General features: G+C 53.4%; 1 protein-coding gene across 12 annotated transcripts in view; it reads right to left on the reverse strand.

The window, feature by feature from the left end:
- Positions 1-13,443, reverse strand: part of RANBP3 (RAN binding protein 3) — a 67,881-nt gene that overhangs the window by 766 nt on the left and 53,672 nt on the right. For 9 of the 12 annotated variants that reach the window (XM_049876531.1, XM_049876539.1, XM_049876537.1 and 6 more), the window contains 7 exons: positions 10,080-10,199; positions 8,575-8,678; positions 7,241-7,319; positions 6,066-6,168; positions 5,381-5,505; positions 3,844-3,964; positions 401-543 (listed from right to left, as the gene is read on the reverse strand). In XM_049876531.1, coding sequence (XP_049732488.1) covers positions 401-543; positions 3,844-3,964; positions 5,381-5,505; positions 6,066-6,168; positions 7,241-7,319; positions 8,575-8,678; positions 10,080-10,199 — 795 coding nt within the window. The remainder of the gene's footprint in view (positions 1-400; positions 544-3,843; positions 3,965-5,380; positions 5,506-6,065; positions 6,169-7,240; positions 7,320-8,574; positions 8,679-10,079; positions 10,200-13,443) is intronic. The other 3 variants (XM_049876533.1, XM_049876530.1, XM_049876541.1) reach the window with 1 other exon arrangement.

The following is a 13,443-nucleotide window of genomic DNA, read 5'->3' on the forward strand; positions in this document are numbered from 1 at the left end:
ACACGGCCAGACCGAGGTCCATCCCTTATGGCTTCTCTGGGTGATGGAGGAGGAGGAGGGCACACCTGCCATCCCAGTGGCTAGAAGCGTATCGCCCCCAAAACCAAGGCCCGTCCTGTTCCCCTTCCTCTGTAGCGCCCTGCCTGCAGCCCCGAACACCCAGGACCGTGGACCCAGGTTCCTATAGCCCCAAGGCTACCCCCTTGCAGTTTCTAAGCCTGCCCCACGCAGCCCTCGCCACAATGCCCTTCTCTGCCCCTCACAGCTCTGAGCTGGCAGGAAGCTCAGGGGTGCCCCTGGCTGCACTGCTGCCACCCTTCCCACCACCCCAGGGCCCGCCACCCCATATTTCGGATCCAGAGACCTTGCAGCCCCACCTCTTGGCCAAGGGCCTGCTCACCGAGATGAGGAAGACCTTTACGGCCTGGTCCTCTGTGTCTGTGGCTGTGACACGCACACTCTTCTCACTGGCCTTGTCAATCTGCATCTGCGCCCAAAGTTTGGTGTTGAGGATCAGCCGCAGGCTCCCCTGGGTCCGCATCACTGCAACGACAAGGCTGCTGTCAGCCCCAAGCAGCTGGCGGAGTGAAGACACAACTTGGAAGGAAATGGAACATCGCAAAGGCAACCAATTCCATGGCTGCCCTGAGATCTCTGAAGGCCGCCTGCCTGTTTGCTAAGCCACTGGGGGCCCCCCATACTGGGAGCCGGCCCTACGGCCTGGCCCACCCCACCTACTGTGGGTGGGAGGCCTTTTCCCCCAGGCTCCAGAACCACCAAAGGCCACTGGTGGGGCAGGCAGGCTGCACAGACCGGGGTTGCAAGCCAGGGGCCAGAGGTGGAGGGTTCTTTGTGGTCCCCACAGTCACGTGCCAAGATGGCAGCTCTCTCTGGGGAAGGGGTGACCAGGCTGCAGCAGGAGGGGCAGGCCATGAGTGCATGCACCCGAGGCCCCAGGGCAGGCTGAGCCCCTGGCCCTCCCCATGGTCTCTCAGGTGACAGAAGCACACTGCTCCTCAGCTCCCACTGAGGGCCTGGCAGATAGAGTGGGGGGCAGCCTGCTGTGGAGACAAACAGGAAGCCCTTTCCTCACCTGGAGTGGGTGAGACACCACATCTACGTGATTGGCCTGCAGGGTCTAGGGTCCTGTCCTCGGTTTGCCAGCCACTCACCCCACTGTGCCTGACGCCCTGATGAGCCTGTAGACAGGTGGCCTCTTGCCTTGGGGCCAGCCCAGCTCTTCCCACTAGGACAGACCTGGAGAGGGTTAGGAAGCCCATCACCCCAGCCACGGCCCCAAATGGCCACACGGGACGTGGGAGCAGCTGGGGGTACTTGGGGTGCCTGCTGGGTCCTGGCCCCCGACCCACTGGCTCTCCTGTGCCCACTTCCATAGGCCTAGCCTCACCTGCGCAGTGTGCCCCCTCAGAGACTAGAAGAGGCTCTTGTGGGCTTTGGGGGAGGGCTGTGAGAAAGATCAAGGCTGCACGGGAAAGGGAAAGGGTCCTGGGAGTCAGTGGGGCAGGAGGGAGTGCCTGAAGCAGGCCACAGGTCAATGATGAGGAAGAGCAAGGAGTCTGCAGGGCCTCACAGTACTTCGCTCTCTGCATTCACACAGGATTGGAAATTTCCATAATAACAAATACAAAGTAAATCAAGAGGATGCCCATGGGGTTCAAGAGCCATGCCCAAACAGGGGGGCCATCTTCATCTCATTGTGAGTCCTGTACATGGGCAAGAACATGGCTTAAAGGATGCAGCATGAGCTACTACTGGGCCAGAAATCCATGTTTCTGTAAAGGCCAGGAGACGACTGTAATTTCGGGAGAGAAAAACACACATTTCACACATGTGCACACATACATGTTGGCTTAAAACACACACACACACACACACACACACGGAGTGCCTGGGTGGTGCAAACAGTTAATGCGCTCTCTGCTAACAGAAAGGTTGGAGGTTCACAAGTCCGACCGGAGGCATCTTGGAACAAAGGCCTGGCAATCTACTTCCAAAAAGTCAGCCACTGAAAAAAACCCTGTGGAGCGCAGTTCTACTCCGACACACAGGGGGTTGCCATGAGTGGGAGTTGGCTCCATGGCAACTAGTGCTGGCTGGGTATACCTCTGTGTACACACACGTACACATTTTGATAACAAAGATACCTCTGGGAGTAAGACTGTGCACACAGACGGCCCCAGTAGGGTTATTTACAACAGGAGAAAAGGAGGAACCCAACGTCCCTCAATAGAGAGATGGTTACATACATTAGTTGTCAACAGAATATTAAGTTTTTAAAAACCATTCGTATTTTTCAAGAAAATTTAATGACACAGGAACGCACTCACAAAACAGCAAGTGCGAAGAACAGGACACAAAACTTCCCCGTTTCATGAAAAAAGAAGCATGAAACAGGCCGGGACTGCCGAGAGATTAACCAAGATTTCTCTCTTTGTGAAGGAGGTTACAGATGATGTAAGTTCTGGTGGCACAGTGGTTAAGCGCTCGGCTGCTAACTCAGAGGCTGTCAGTTCCAACCCGCCAGTCGCTCCTCAGGGAAGGATGTGGCGGTCTGCATCCATAAAGCTTACAGCTCTGGCAACCCTAGGGGCAGTTCTCCTGCATCCATAAAGCTTACAGCTCTGGCAACCCTAGGGGGCAGTTCTCCTGCATCCATAAAGCTTACAGCTCTGGCAACCCTAGGGGCAGTTCTCCTGCGTCCATAAAGCTTACAGCTCTGGCAACCCTAGGGGGCAGTTCTCCTGCGTCCATAAAGCTTACAGCTCTGGCAACCCTAGGGGCAGTTCTCCTGCGTCCATAAAGCTTACAGCTCTGGCAACCCTAGGGGACAGTTCTCCTGCGTCCATAAGCTTACAGCTCTGGCAACCCTAGGGGGCAGTTCTCCTGCGTCCATAAGCTTACAGCTCTGGCAACCCTAGGGGCAGTCCTCCTGCGTCCATAAAGCTTACAGCTCTGGCAACCCTAGGGGGCAGTTCTCCTGCGTCCATAAGCTTACAGCTCTGGCAACCCTAGGGGGCAGTTCTCCTGCATCCATAAAGCTTACAGCTCTGGCAATCCGAGGGGGCAGTTCTCCTGCATCCATAAAGCTTACAGCTCTGGCAACCCTAGGGGCAGTTCTCCTGCGTCCATAAAGCTTACAGCTCTGGCAACCCTAGGGGGCAGTTCTCCTGCGTCCATAAAGCTTACAGCTCTGGCAACCCTAGGGGCAGTTCTCCTGCGTCCATAAAGCTTACAGCTCTGGCAACCCTAGGGGACAGTTCTCCTGCGTCCATAAGCTTACAGCTCTGGCAACCCTAGGGGGCAGTTCTCCTGCGTCCATAAGCTTACAGCTCTGGCAACCCTAGGGGCAGTCCTCCTGCGTCCATAAAGCTTACAGCTCTGGCAACCCTAGGGGGCAGTTCTCCTGCGTCCATAAGCTTACAGCTCTGGCAACCCTAGGGGCAGTTCTCCTGCGTCCTGTAGGGTTGCTATGCGTCAGAGTTGACTCGATGGCAAGGGGTCTGGTTTTTAGTTTTTATAGCTGACATTTTTTCTTCTTTTTCCTTTTCTACCATAAAATAAGTATCACTTTCATCAGAAAGTAAGTTAGAGAAAAAAATGCTAAATACTTTTCCTCATTTGAGCACCAAGAAAGCAGAAAGGCTGAGGGAGGCCTGGCCCCTGGAGCCAAGAGATAGGGCAACGGGTGTGGGCATGGCCGGGCGTGGGTGGCTGCGGCTGCCTGGGGGGCCTGCTCCCGGGATCTAACAAGGAGTTGGGACTTCATCCTTGGCTCCCTTTGGAAAACACACTTCTCAGCACAAGGGCCCCACAGCTGCTCACCTAGCCGGGACTGTAACGTGCCGTCGTCTGCAGACGCCATGTCGTTGAGTCTGAGCAGCCCCCGGCCTCTCTCCACCCAGGACTGCGAGGCTTTGTCAAAGACAAACAGCTTGCACTGAATCTGGAAGACACAGACGGCTCTCCTGGTGAGCAGGCCCAGGCCAGGCTGCGGCCACTGCGGACCCAGCAGGACGGCTACAACCGGAAAGATGGATCATTACAGGTGTTGGCGAAAATGTGGGGGACCCGGAACCCTCATACACTGCTGGCGGGGAAATAAAATGTTGCAGCGGCTCAGGAAAACTGCCAAGATATGTTCCTCACATGGTCTAACAGAAAGCCACCATATGACCCGGTAATTCTGCTCCTAGGTGTATGCCCGATAGAACTGGAGCATGCGTCCACACAAAAACCTGTACACCACGTTCCCTGCAGCATCACCTGTAACAGCCAGAGAGCGGACACAACCCAAATGTCCGTCAACGGATGAAATGGAGAGACAGAATGGGGCCTATCCGCACAGTGGAGTATCATTCAGGCATAAAAAGGAAGGAATGCTGACCAATACACACTACGACTGGGATGAGCTTTGAAAACGTCATGATCGGTGAGAAAAGCCAGACACAAAAGGTCACAAGCCATATGATTCCACGTACACGGCGGAATGTCCAGAGTAAGCAACCCTGCAGACAGAAAGCAGACCAGCCGTTGTCAGGGGGCAGGGGCGGGGAAGAGTGGGGAATGACTGGTAATGGGTGTGGAGCTTCTTTTCAGGAGATAAAAATGTCCTCAAATTAGACCGTGGTGATGGTTGCGCGACTGTGAATAGACTGAAAACTACTAAACTGCAATCTTTTAAAAGAGTAAATTCTATGGTATGTGAACTGTATCTCAATAAAGCTGTTATTAAAAAGAAAAAAACAAACAACAACAACAAAGAGTTTGTGACAGAGACCATATGTGGGCCGCAAAGCCTAAAATAAACATTTACCATCTGGTCCTTTACAGAAAAAGTCTGCAGGTCCTGTAAAGTATCTCTCAACATGAACAGATTAAAAACCCTATGTACTCACACATGGTTCCCTCCCACACACACAGACACACAGACACACGCATAAAAGGATGCCTTGCCCCCAGAGGAGGGGGAGATGGCGATGGGAAAGTGGAACGGAATTCTGGCTACATCTGTGACCGATGACCCCCCCCAATAAACTCAAGATACCCGTGTGCCCAGATGTTTATAGTTATTAATTCTGGGTAACCAGAGAGGCAAAGGTGGGGGATAGCGGGGGGAGGGGGGCACTTATCCCCGGGTACAAATCCAAAGGGGCGCCAGACGAGGTGCAGAATGACATTCTGAGGTGTCAAACATGAAAGGCAGCCGGACAAGAGGGGGCGAGATGTTTCTGCTGACGCATCACAGCTATGAGGGTCTATTCATTTTGAAGCTGCAGCAGCAGGGGGCAGTGAGGGGGGTGTTGTAACTTGGGAGCCAGGAGGCCTGGCTGCAGCCCGGCCTTGGCCAGCCTCCCCTCACCTGTAACACGTTGCTCTCCGCCTCCTCCCCGGTGATGACTTCCACTTTTTCCAACAAACACTTCCGGGCCGTTGCCTTGGTGTAGGCGGCTGCTGACTCAGCCAGGGACTCTGAAAGGTTATTAGCTAAACAACATTGACTATTTAATGGGGGATGGGGGGAGGAGTTTCTAGTTCACAGGAGACCAAAAGGGTTGGTCCTGGCCTCATGGGTGCCAGCTACCCCTGTGGGCTACACCTGGGCCCTGGAGTGAACCCTGGAAATAGGCCAAGTGATCTGGCCTGGGACTTTGTGAGGAGGCCATCTGGTGCCGGCAAGTGCAGCTCCTGATCCCCCGCCTTCCCACCCAGCAGAGGACCCGTCGGTCAGAGACTCTTCAAACCCAGGTCGCTCAAGAGACACTTCCCTTGCCTGCCACTTCCGAACACGCGGGTGGGGACAAGGCTGCCTCCAAGCAGGCAGGGGGAGGATGACGGCCGCCTCAGCAACGCCCTGCCTGCCTCCCACCCGGCCTGCACAGTGACATGGGCCCTTGTTCTCGAAGCTGAGCGTCTCCAGTCTTTCTTCTGCTCCCCCATCGCTGCTTTTAGACCCTGTTCACAGGTGGTCATCGCGGGCAGGGGCAGGGATGGACAGCCCTCCCCGGTCACTCATGGCTCCCCGGGGCAGGAGGACTCTAAGGTACCTTTCTCGGGGGTGGCCTCCTGGGAAGAGGACTCAGACCCGGACTCGGCGGCTGTGTTTTCCCTGTTGGCATCTGAGCTGACCTCGTTTAATTTTGGCGGGCTCTGTGGGAAGACAAAGGCACACGGGACAAGGAGTGTTTGTGTGGCCCTGGTGGGTGGAGGCGTGGCAGAGCATGGTTCCTGTGGGAGGACCACAGCACCAGCTCTTCTCTGCCTGGGCAGTGCTTTTGTTGTGGCTTCTCCTTTACCGCTTGGAGGGCCCATGCAGACCTGGGAGAAGCAGCCTAGGGGCGGTCCTTCCCTTGGGTCAGGGCAGCTCGTGCCCCAACTCCACACAGCATCCCTTGAGCGCCCTGCGGCTGCAAACCTCACAGACAGTGGCAGCTGGATGCTCCCCCAGCCCAGGGAGCTCGCAGTCCTCGCAGACTCACTCCTGGGTGCTTCCCGAGGACGCCCGCACCTGCCCTCAGAGCCCCAGCGCAGCTCACAGATGGTGCGGGAGAGGAGACGCAGCAGGCTCCCTGATTTAACGTACATTAAGACTAGGATAGGAAATGTCAGGAGGGCCAAAATCAGCTCCTCAGCCACAATCACCACCAAAAACAGTCGAGCTGTGAGCATATGACCGGGAAGAAAAAAGAATAAAAGGATCGTGTGTGAACAATTCTAGAATCTGGCCCTGCTGGGTGGGCTCCCAGGGAAGGGAGGGTCCTCTGCAGCACACAGAGCCATCCACCAGGCAGCCCTGCTGGGGAGCGGTCGGGCCTGCAGTCTCAGGGTTGGCTTAGGCAGCCCTCCTGGGCTCGAAGCAGTCCCAGCAGCAGCAGGAAGCTAAGAACCTCCAGGACCTTCCTGGTGGTTGTAATTCCAGCTGGCCTTAACCAGGAGGGAACACAGACCCTGACTGCTGGTGTGGCCCCTTAAGGTGATGCCAATGCTACTGGAGATTTCGGGAAAAGACAGGTGTGTGCTCACCAGCTCACACCTCCTGGGTTGCCAGGACCCCCTGCCCCTTCTTTAAGCTAAGCCTGAGCTGGGTCTCCTTTCTCGGACTCACACTTGGAAGTATCTGAGTTTGGCAGGGGACAACGTGGTGGCCATGTTCCACACGTCCCCACAGGGCCCCTAAAAGCCTTGGGTCCCCACAGGTACAACCCACGCCTCAGGCACTCACCAAAACGCGCGCACTCATGTTCTGGCCAAACACGAATTTGTTGCTGGACGCGTCAGCGCTGTTGGTCGAGTTCTCTAAACTGAACAGAAGACGTGTGTGACTGTGAGAATGTTAGATGGGACAAGGCCAAGGGCACACATACGTGGAAACGCACACATGCGCGTACACATACTGTCAGGACAGGTCTCCTGCATGTGGCCTTGCCTGTGCTGGGATGGGAAACTCGGACCCTGGGCTGGTCTTGGTGACGTATGTGACCAGCGAGGCCTACCTACTGGGCACCCAATGCACACAGGCTCAGTGTGACCACCGGATACCTGTTCCTTCCTCCACTGAGAAGGTAGGTATCCCCCTTGCCGGGCAGGTGAGGACAGCAGCTCAGAGAGGCTGAGTGCAGGCCACTTCCGGAACAAAACCCAGCTCTGTCCCTCAGCAGCAGGCTGACCTCCCTGGGAAAGCCTTCCTTCTGTCACTTGCTGCCTTGCAGGGCTGCTGGCAGATGACGTGGATGGCGCTGGGTCAGTGCGTGGCCTGCTGACTGACACTCACCAGCTGCCTTGCCCTCACAGTGCACCCGATTTAAGACATCACAGATCCTAAGAGCCTCCCAATTTTGGAAATGTTGAAGTACAAAAAGACATGTAAAAACAACGAACTCTGCTAATAAGTGCGGCTAAGTGGTGAGGTCACTGTCCGGCTCGGTCTCTCTGATGTCTGAGCTGACATCCTGATCACCCTGCAGGCCCCACTCCCAGCTGGAGACGCTTTCCTTCTGAAGCACCTGGTGGGGCCATCCATGCCACTGCTGAATAAAACCAGCAGCGGCAGAAGCCAACATGAGCTCAGGTCTTCACACCACATGACAAATCCTTGCTCATGAGCACCCAGGGGTCGGAACTTCATGGCCAACGGGAGGCAACTGAGCCGCTATGGGCCCACTTGGCATGAGGAGCACTGGCTAGCTGGGCCGTATCCTCAACCTGCCCCTGGACAAGCACGCAGAGCTCTGTCAAAGCTTAGGAGAGAGTAGCCCACCCTGGCCCCTCCACAGCTGGACCCAGAGTGGGAGACAAGGAGGCTGGCAGTGACCCACATCCTGATGGCTGCTTGTGCCTCCCCCACCTGCACCCAATGGAAGCACCCAGCTCCAGGAGCTACGACCTCTCTGCTGGGCATACTAGGCCCTGAGCTGTTCTGTGGCAGAGGTATGGATTCTCTGGGTAGGTGCTGTCCTAGGCATTCAAGGTGTTGACCAGCATCCCCACCTCTGCCCTCTACGTGCCAGCGGTCTCACTGTACATCCTGACCAGACACCCCACCCGCCCGACACGCACCTGGAGCTGATGTACTGGAGGAAGTAGTTCGTTGCAGTCGGCGTTTCTGAGCTGAGGTGCCCGGCGTTCTCCACATCCGCCACGTCTGTGTTCTCATTTATTAACTGGGAGATAGAGGCAACACTCAGGACCCAGAGGAGGACAAGAGAGTGTCCACATGACCACTCCTCGGTGGCGCTGCTCCGAGACCCTGTGCGTGCATGGGGACGGAGGCGAGGGAGGCTTCTGTGCTTTTAATGGTGAAGGTACAAAAACAGTCCCTAAAGCACTGAGCAGCTTTTTCTACACATGAGCTGGCACCTTGGCGTTTTCATCAGTGTCCCTGTGCCGAGGGGACACAGAGCGTTTATAAGACTGGCGTTTCATGGCGTTTGTCATAAACATAATAAATGATCATCTCTTGAGAGCTTCCTTTATGTCAACTGCTATGCTGAGTCTGCTAAACACATGGTTTAATCCTCCTGGGAACCCCATGAGGTGGGTATTATCGATCCAGCTTATCAACAAGGAAACAGGGTCAGAAAGGTTCAACAAGGAAACAGGGTCAGAAAGGTTCAACCGCGGCCCAGGGTTTTCCCTCAACGGAGAAGCTGGGATGTGGCTGTCAGACTCCAAAGCCCAGGAAAGCCCGGGACCTCATAAAATACTGCCCCACCCCAATTCCGAGTACCCATCCTTCCAAACTCCAAGACCAGCCTCCACCTGGCCTGAACGCCAGCTGCCAGGCCAGGCTGCCAATCCCCAAACAGGTGGGTTTCAAGCCCCCTACGTCACGCCATCAACCTGGTCGGGAGCAGCCCCCAAGGGACTAACTGTCGTAGCCTAAAGCCACAGCAACACAAGTGACTGTTCTTCACGTTTTGTGGGGGGTTTGTGGTTCTCCCGGGCAGTGAGCACCAGAGAAGTAGGCAGGAGGCACCAGCCGACGCGTCTCCACACCAGAGAGATGTTTGCTGCCTGGCTTCCAGGCATTCTCTGTGGCGGGGCTGTCCTGTGTGTTGTGGGGTGTAGCGCAGCATCCTGGCCTCTGCCTACTCAGTGACAGTGGCACCCGCACCCCAGTCACGACAACCAGAGGTCTCCAGACATCATCACCTCAGAGAATGACCCGGCCCCGTGTGTCCACAGTGCTGAGGTCGAGAGACCCTGAAACAAAGCACATCTCTGGCCCTGTGACCACGATGAAGGGGTCCAACGTCCGCAGATACTGCTGAGGCCCACGCTCAGTGGAGGGTGGTGGCCAGGAGCGCCCCATCAGGCTGCACTCAGCCTGGCCAACTCAGGCATGGAAAGTGGTGGGCTGAGTGGTGGGGTAAGGAAAAGTGCACAGAGAAGCAGCTGTCTGGGGCACGAGTCCCGCGACCACCCCAAAGACACAGCGTTCGCTTCCCAGCCCCCTGCCCACCCTTTTTAAGGAAAAGAGCACTTCCCACTGTTTACCCTGGGGAGGCATACACAGATCATTTCATTAATGCAAGGGCTCACCTGGTCCCCTGACCACGTACCTTGACTCTGTCCCTCAAGTTCTGTCCAAAGACAAATGCTTGCTGTGCAACTTGTTCTTTTTTCTCACAGTTTTCCTCCTCAGAAGTATTGCTAGACTCATTTTTCTGGGGCTCTTTCTCCTATTTAAGACATACACAAAGAAGTGGCACGTTTACCTAGGTAACAAGAGGACAAGCCCACACCATGTGAGGAGGGTCCCAGTGCTGAGGGACAACCTGAGACGGGTCGGGGACAAGCCCCACCGGCACCCTGTGCAGAACTTTCCTTGGGCAGGGCCGTGGAAAGGGGGTCCCGGGACACCGACCATGAGCTCCTGGCCTCCAACAGGTTTGCTCTAGACAAGTGGGAGTCGTTGTGGGAGAAGACACGTGGACATTGGAAGTCTAACGGCAAAGCTGATCTCAGTCCTGGAGACCACGTGTGGTGCCTGGACCTCAGCAGGGGGCAGTTTCCAAGCAGTGGGTGGGACTGGGCAGCCTGGAGAGACGATGATGGGGGTCTCTACGCACCAAGGGAAGCCTGGGGACCAACAGGCTCTCACAGCCCGGTTGACCTAGGCTCGGACTAAACTGGACCCTGGCCTTCTGTGGAGCTGAGCTTGCCAGAGAAGCTTCCGAGTTTCCTTAGACTCAGATTCGTTTCTGATTTTAAGCAGCCAACGAGTGCCTTTCTGTCCCAGTGGAGGTGACTCAAAAAGGGAATGCTACCACCCAGCCTGCCTAACAGGTGCTTCTGGGAACCCATCCTCAGAGACAATTGCAGGAGGCACAAGGACAGACAAGAGGCCTGCTGCAGTGCTGCGGGTGCTGCAGGGAGCGTGTGTCAGGTGCGCAGCGGAACAGTCTGGGAAACAAAATGCGGGGTCTCTGACACGAAGTGACGCCCACAACCTGCTGGGGTAAAGCAAGTTGTGTAGCACACACATGGGGCTCCATCTCTGCTAAAAGCAAACTCAAGGTGCCTGACTACCAATGCTAAACATTCAGATCAAGGGTTCTACAGAATACTGACCAAAAGGGGGAAATGTGGAGAAAATTTAAAATTCTCATGGAACTCAAAACTTTTTGGAACCACTGAGGCTGGATGACCTCCTGAAATTACTACCCTGAGGAAATCATTAAACTCTGAACTGGAACTATTCCCTGAAGTCATCTTTGAACCTAATTAAAAAAGAATGTCTGCACGAAGCAGCATATGCATGTATATAACTGTTTTCCCTGACAACAGCAACTCAAAAGGATAGATGAGAAGCTTAGGAGGCAGTTGAGTTTGTCTTAAAGATGGTGAAAAAGAGTTTGGAGAAGACTGTAAAGAAAGGTGGCACAACCTGAAGAATGTAAACAAAGTCACTGAATTATTTTAAGGTACTGTCCAGTCAGTTTTGACTCACAGTGACCCCACGCACAACAGAACGCAATACTGCCTGGTCCACACCATTCTCACAACTGTTAGTATGTTTGGGCCCATTATTGTAGCTACTGTGTCAATCCATCTCGTTGAGGGTATTCCTCTCCTTCACTGACCCTCTACTTTACCGAGCATGATGTCCTTCTTCAGGGACTGGTCCCTCCTGATAACCTGTCCAGAGTATGTGAGAGGAAGTCTTGCCATTCTTGCTCCTAAGGAGCACTCTGGCTGTACTTCTTCCAAGACAGATTTGTTCATCCTTCTGGCAGTCCACAGACGGTATAGTCAACATTGTTCACCAACACCATAATTCACATGCATAATTCCTCTTTGGTCTTCAATATTCACTGTCCAGCTTTTGCATGCAAATGAAAATACCACGGCTTGGGTCAGGCATGGCTTAGTCCTCAAAGTGACACCTGCTTTTATAACTTTAACACTTTAAAGAGGTCTTCAACAGCAAATTTGCCCAGTGGAATAAGTAGTTTGACTATGGATCCAAGTAAAATGAAATCCTCGACAACTTCAATCTTCTCTCCGTTTATCACGATGTTGCTCATTGGTCCAGTTGTGAGAATTTTTGTTTTCTTTATGTTGAGGTGTAATCCATACTGAAGGCTGTGGTCTTTGATCCTCATCAGTAAGTGCTTCAAGTCCTCTTCTCTTTCAGCAAACGGGTTTGTGTCATCTGCATAATGCAGGTTGCTAATAAGTCTTCCTCCAATCCTGATGCCGTTATTCTTCATACAATCCAGCTTCTCCAATTATCTGCTCAGCATGCAGACTGAATCTTAAGTATGGTGAAAGGATACAACCCCGACGCACACCTTTTCTGACTTTAAACCACGCAATATCTTCTTCTTGTGTTCGAATGACTGTGTCTTGGTCTATGTACTGGTTCTGTAGGAACACAGTTAAATGTTCTGGAATTCCCTTTCTTTGCAATGGTATTCATAACTTGATACGATCCACACAGTCAAGTGCCTTTGTAGAGTCAATAAAACACAGGTAAACATCCTTCTGGTATTCTCTGCTTTCAGCCAGGATCCATCTGACATCAGCCATGATATCCCTGGTTCCACGTCCTCTTCTGAAACCGGCCTGAATTTCTGGCAGTTCCCTGTCAATATACTGCTGCAGCCGCTTTTGAATGATCTTCAGCAAAATTTTACTCATGTGTGATATTAATGATTTTGTTTGATAATTACTGCGTTTTGTTCTATCACCTTTCTTTGGAATGGGCATAAACATGGATCTCTTCCAGTCAGCTGGCTAGGGAGCTATCTTCCAATTTCTTGGCATAGACGAATGAGTACCTCCAGTCCTGCACCCATTTGCTGAAACATCCCAATTGATATTCCATCGATTCCTGAAGCCTTGTTTTTCGCCAATGCCTTCAGAGCAGCTTGGACTTCTTCCCTCAGTACTATGGGTTCTTGATCATATGCCACCTCCTGACATGGCTGAACACTGACCAGTTCTTTCTGGTATAGTGACTCTGTATTCCTCCCATCTTCTTTTGATGCTTCCTGCATCGTTCAATATTTTGCCCATAGAATCCTTCACTATTGCAACTCAAGGCTTGAGTTCTTTTTCCAGTTCTTTTAGTTTGAGAAATGCCAAGAGCATTCTTCCCTTTTGGTTTTCTAGCTCTCAGGTCTTTCTCATGTTTCCTTATAAAACACTGTCTTCTGGAGCTGTCCTTTGAAATCTTTTCGGCTTTTACCCCATGAACTCCACCACTTGCTTTAGCCACTCTATGTTTAAGAGCAAATGGCACAGTCTTTTCTGGCATCCATTCTGTTTTTTCTTTCTTTCCTGTCCTTTTAATAACCTTTTGCTTTCTTCATGTATGATGTCCCTGATGTCATCCCACAGTCTGTCTGGTCTTCAGCCACTGGTGTGCAGTGTGTCACATCTGTCCTTGAGCTGGTCTCTAAATCCAGGTGGGACATA

Source organism: Elephas maximus, chromosome 3 (assembly GCF_024166365.1).
Source record: "Elephas maximus indicus isolate mEleMax1 chromosome 3, mEleMax1 primary haplotype, whole genome shotgun sequence".
In the NCBI taxonomy this organism is placed as follows: Eukaryota; Metazoa; Chordata; class Mammalia; order Proboscidea; family Elephantidae; genus Elephas; species Elephas maximus.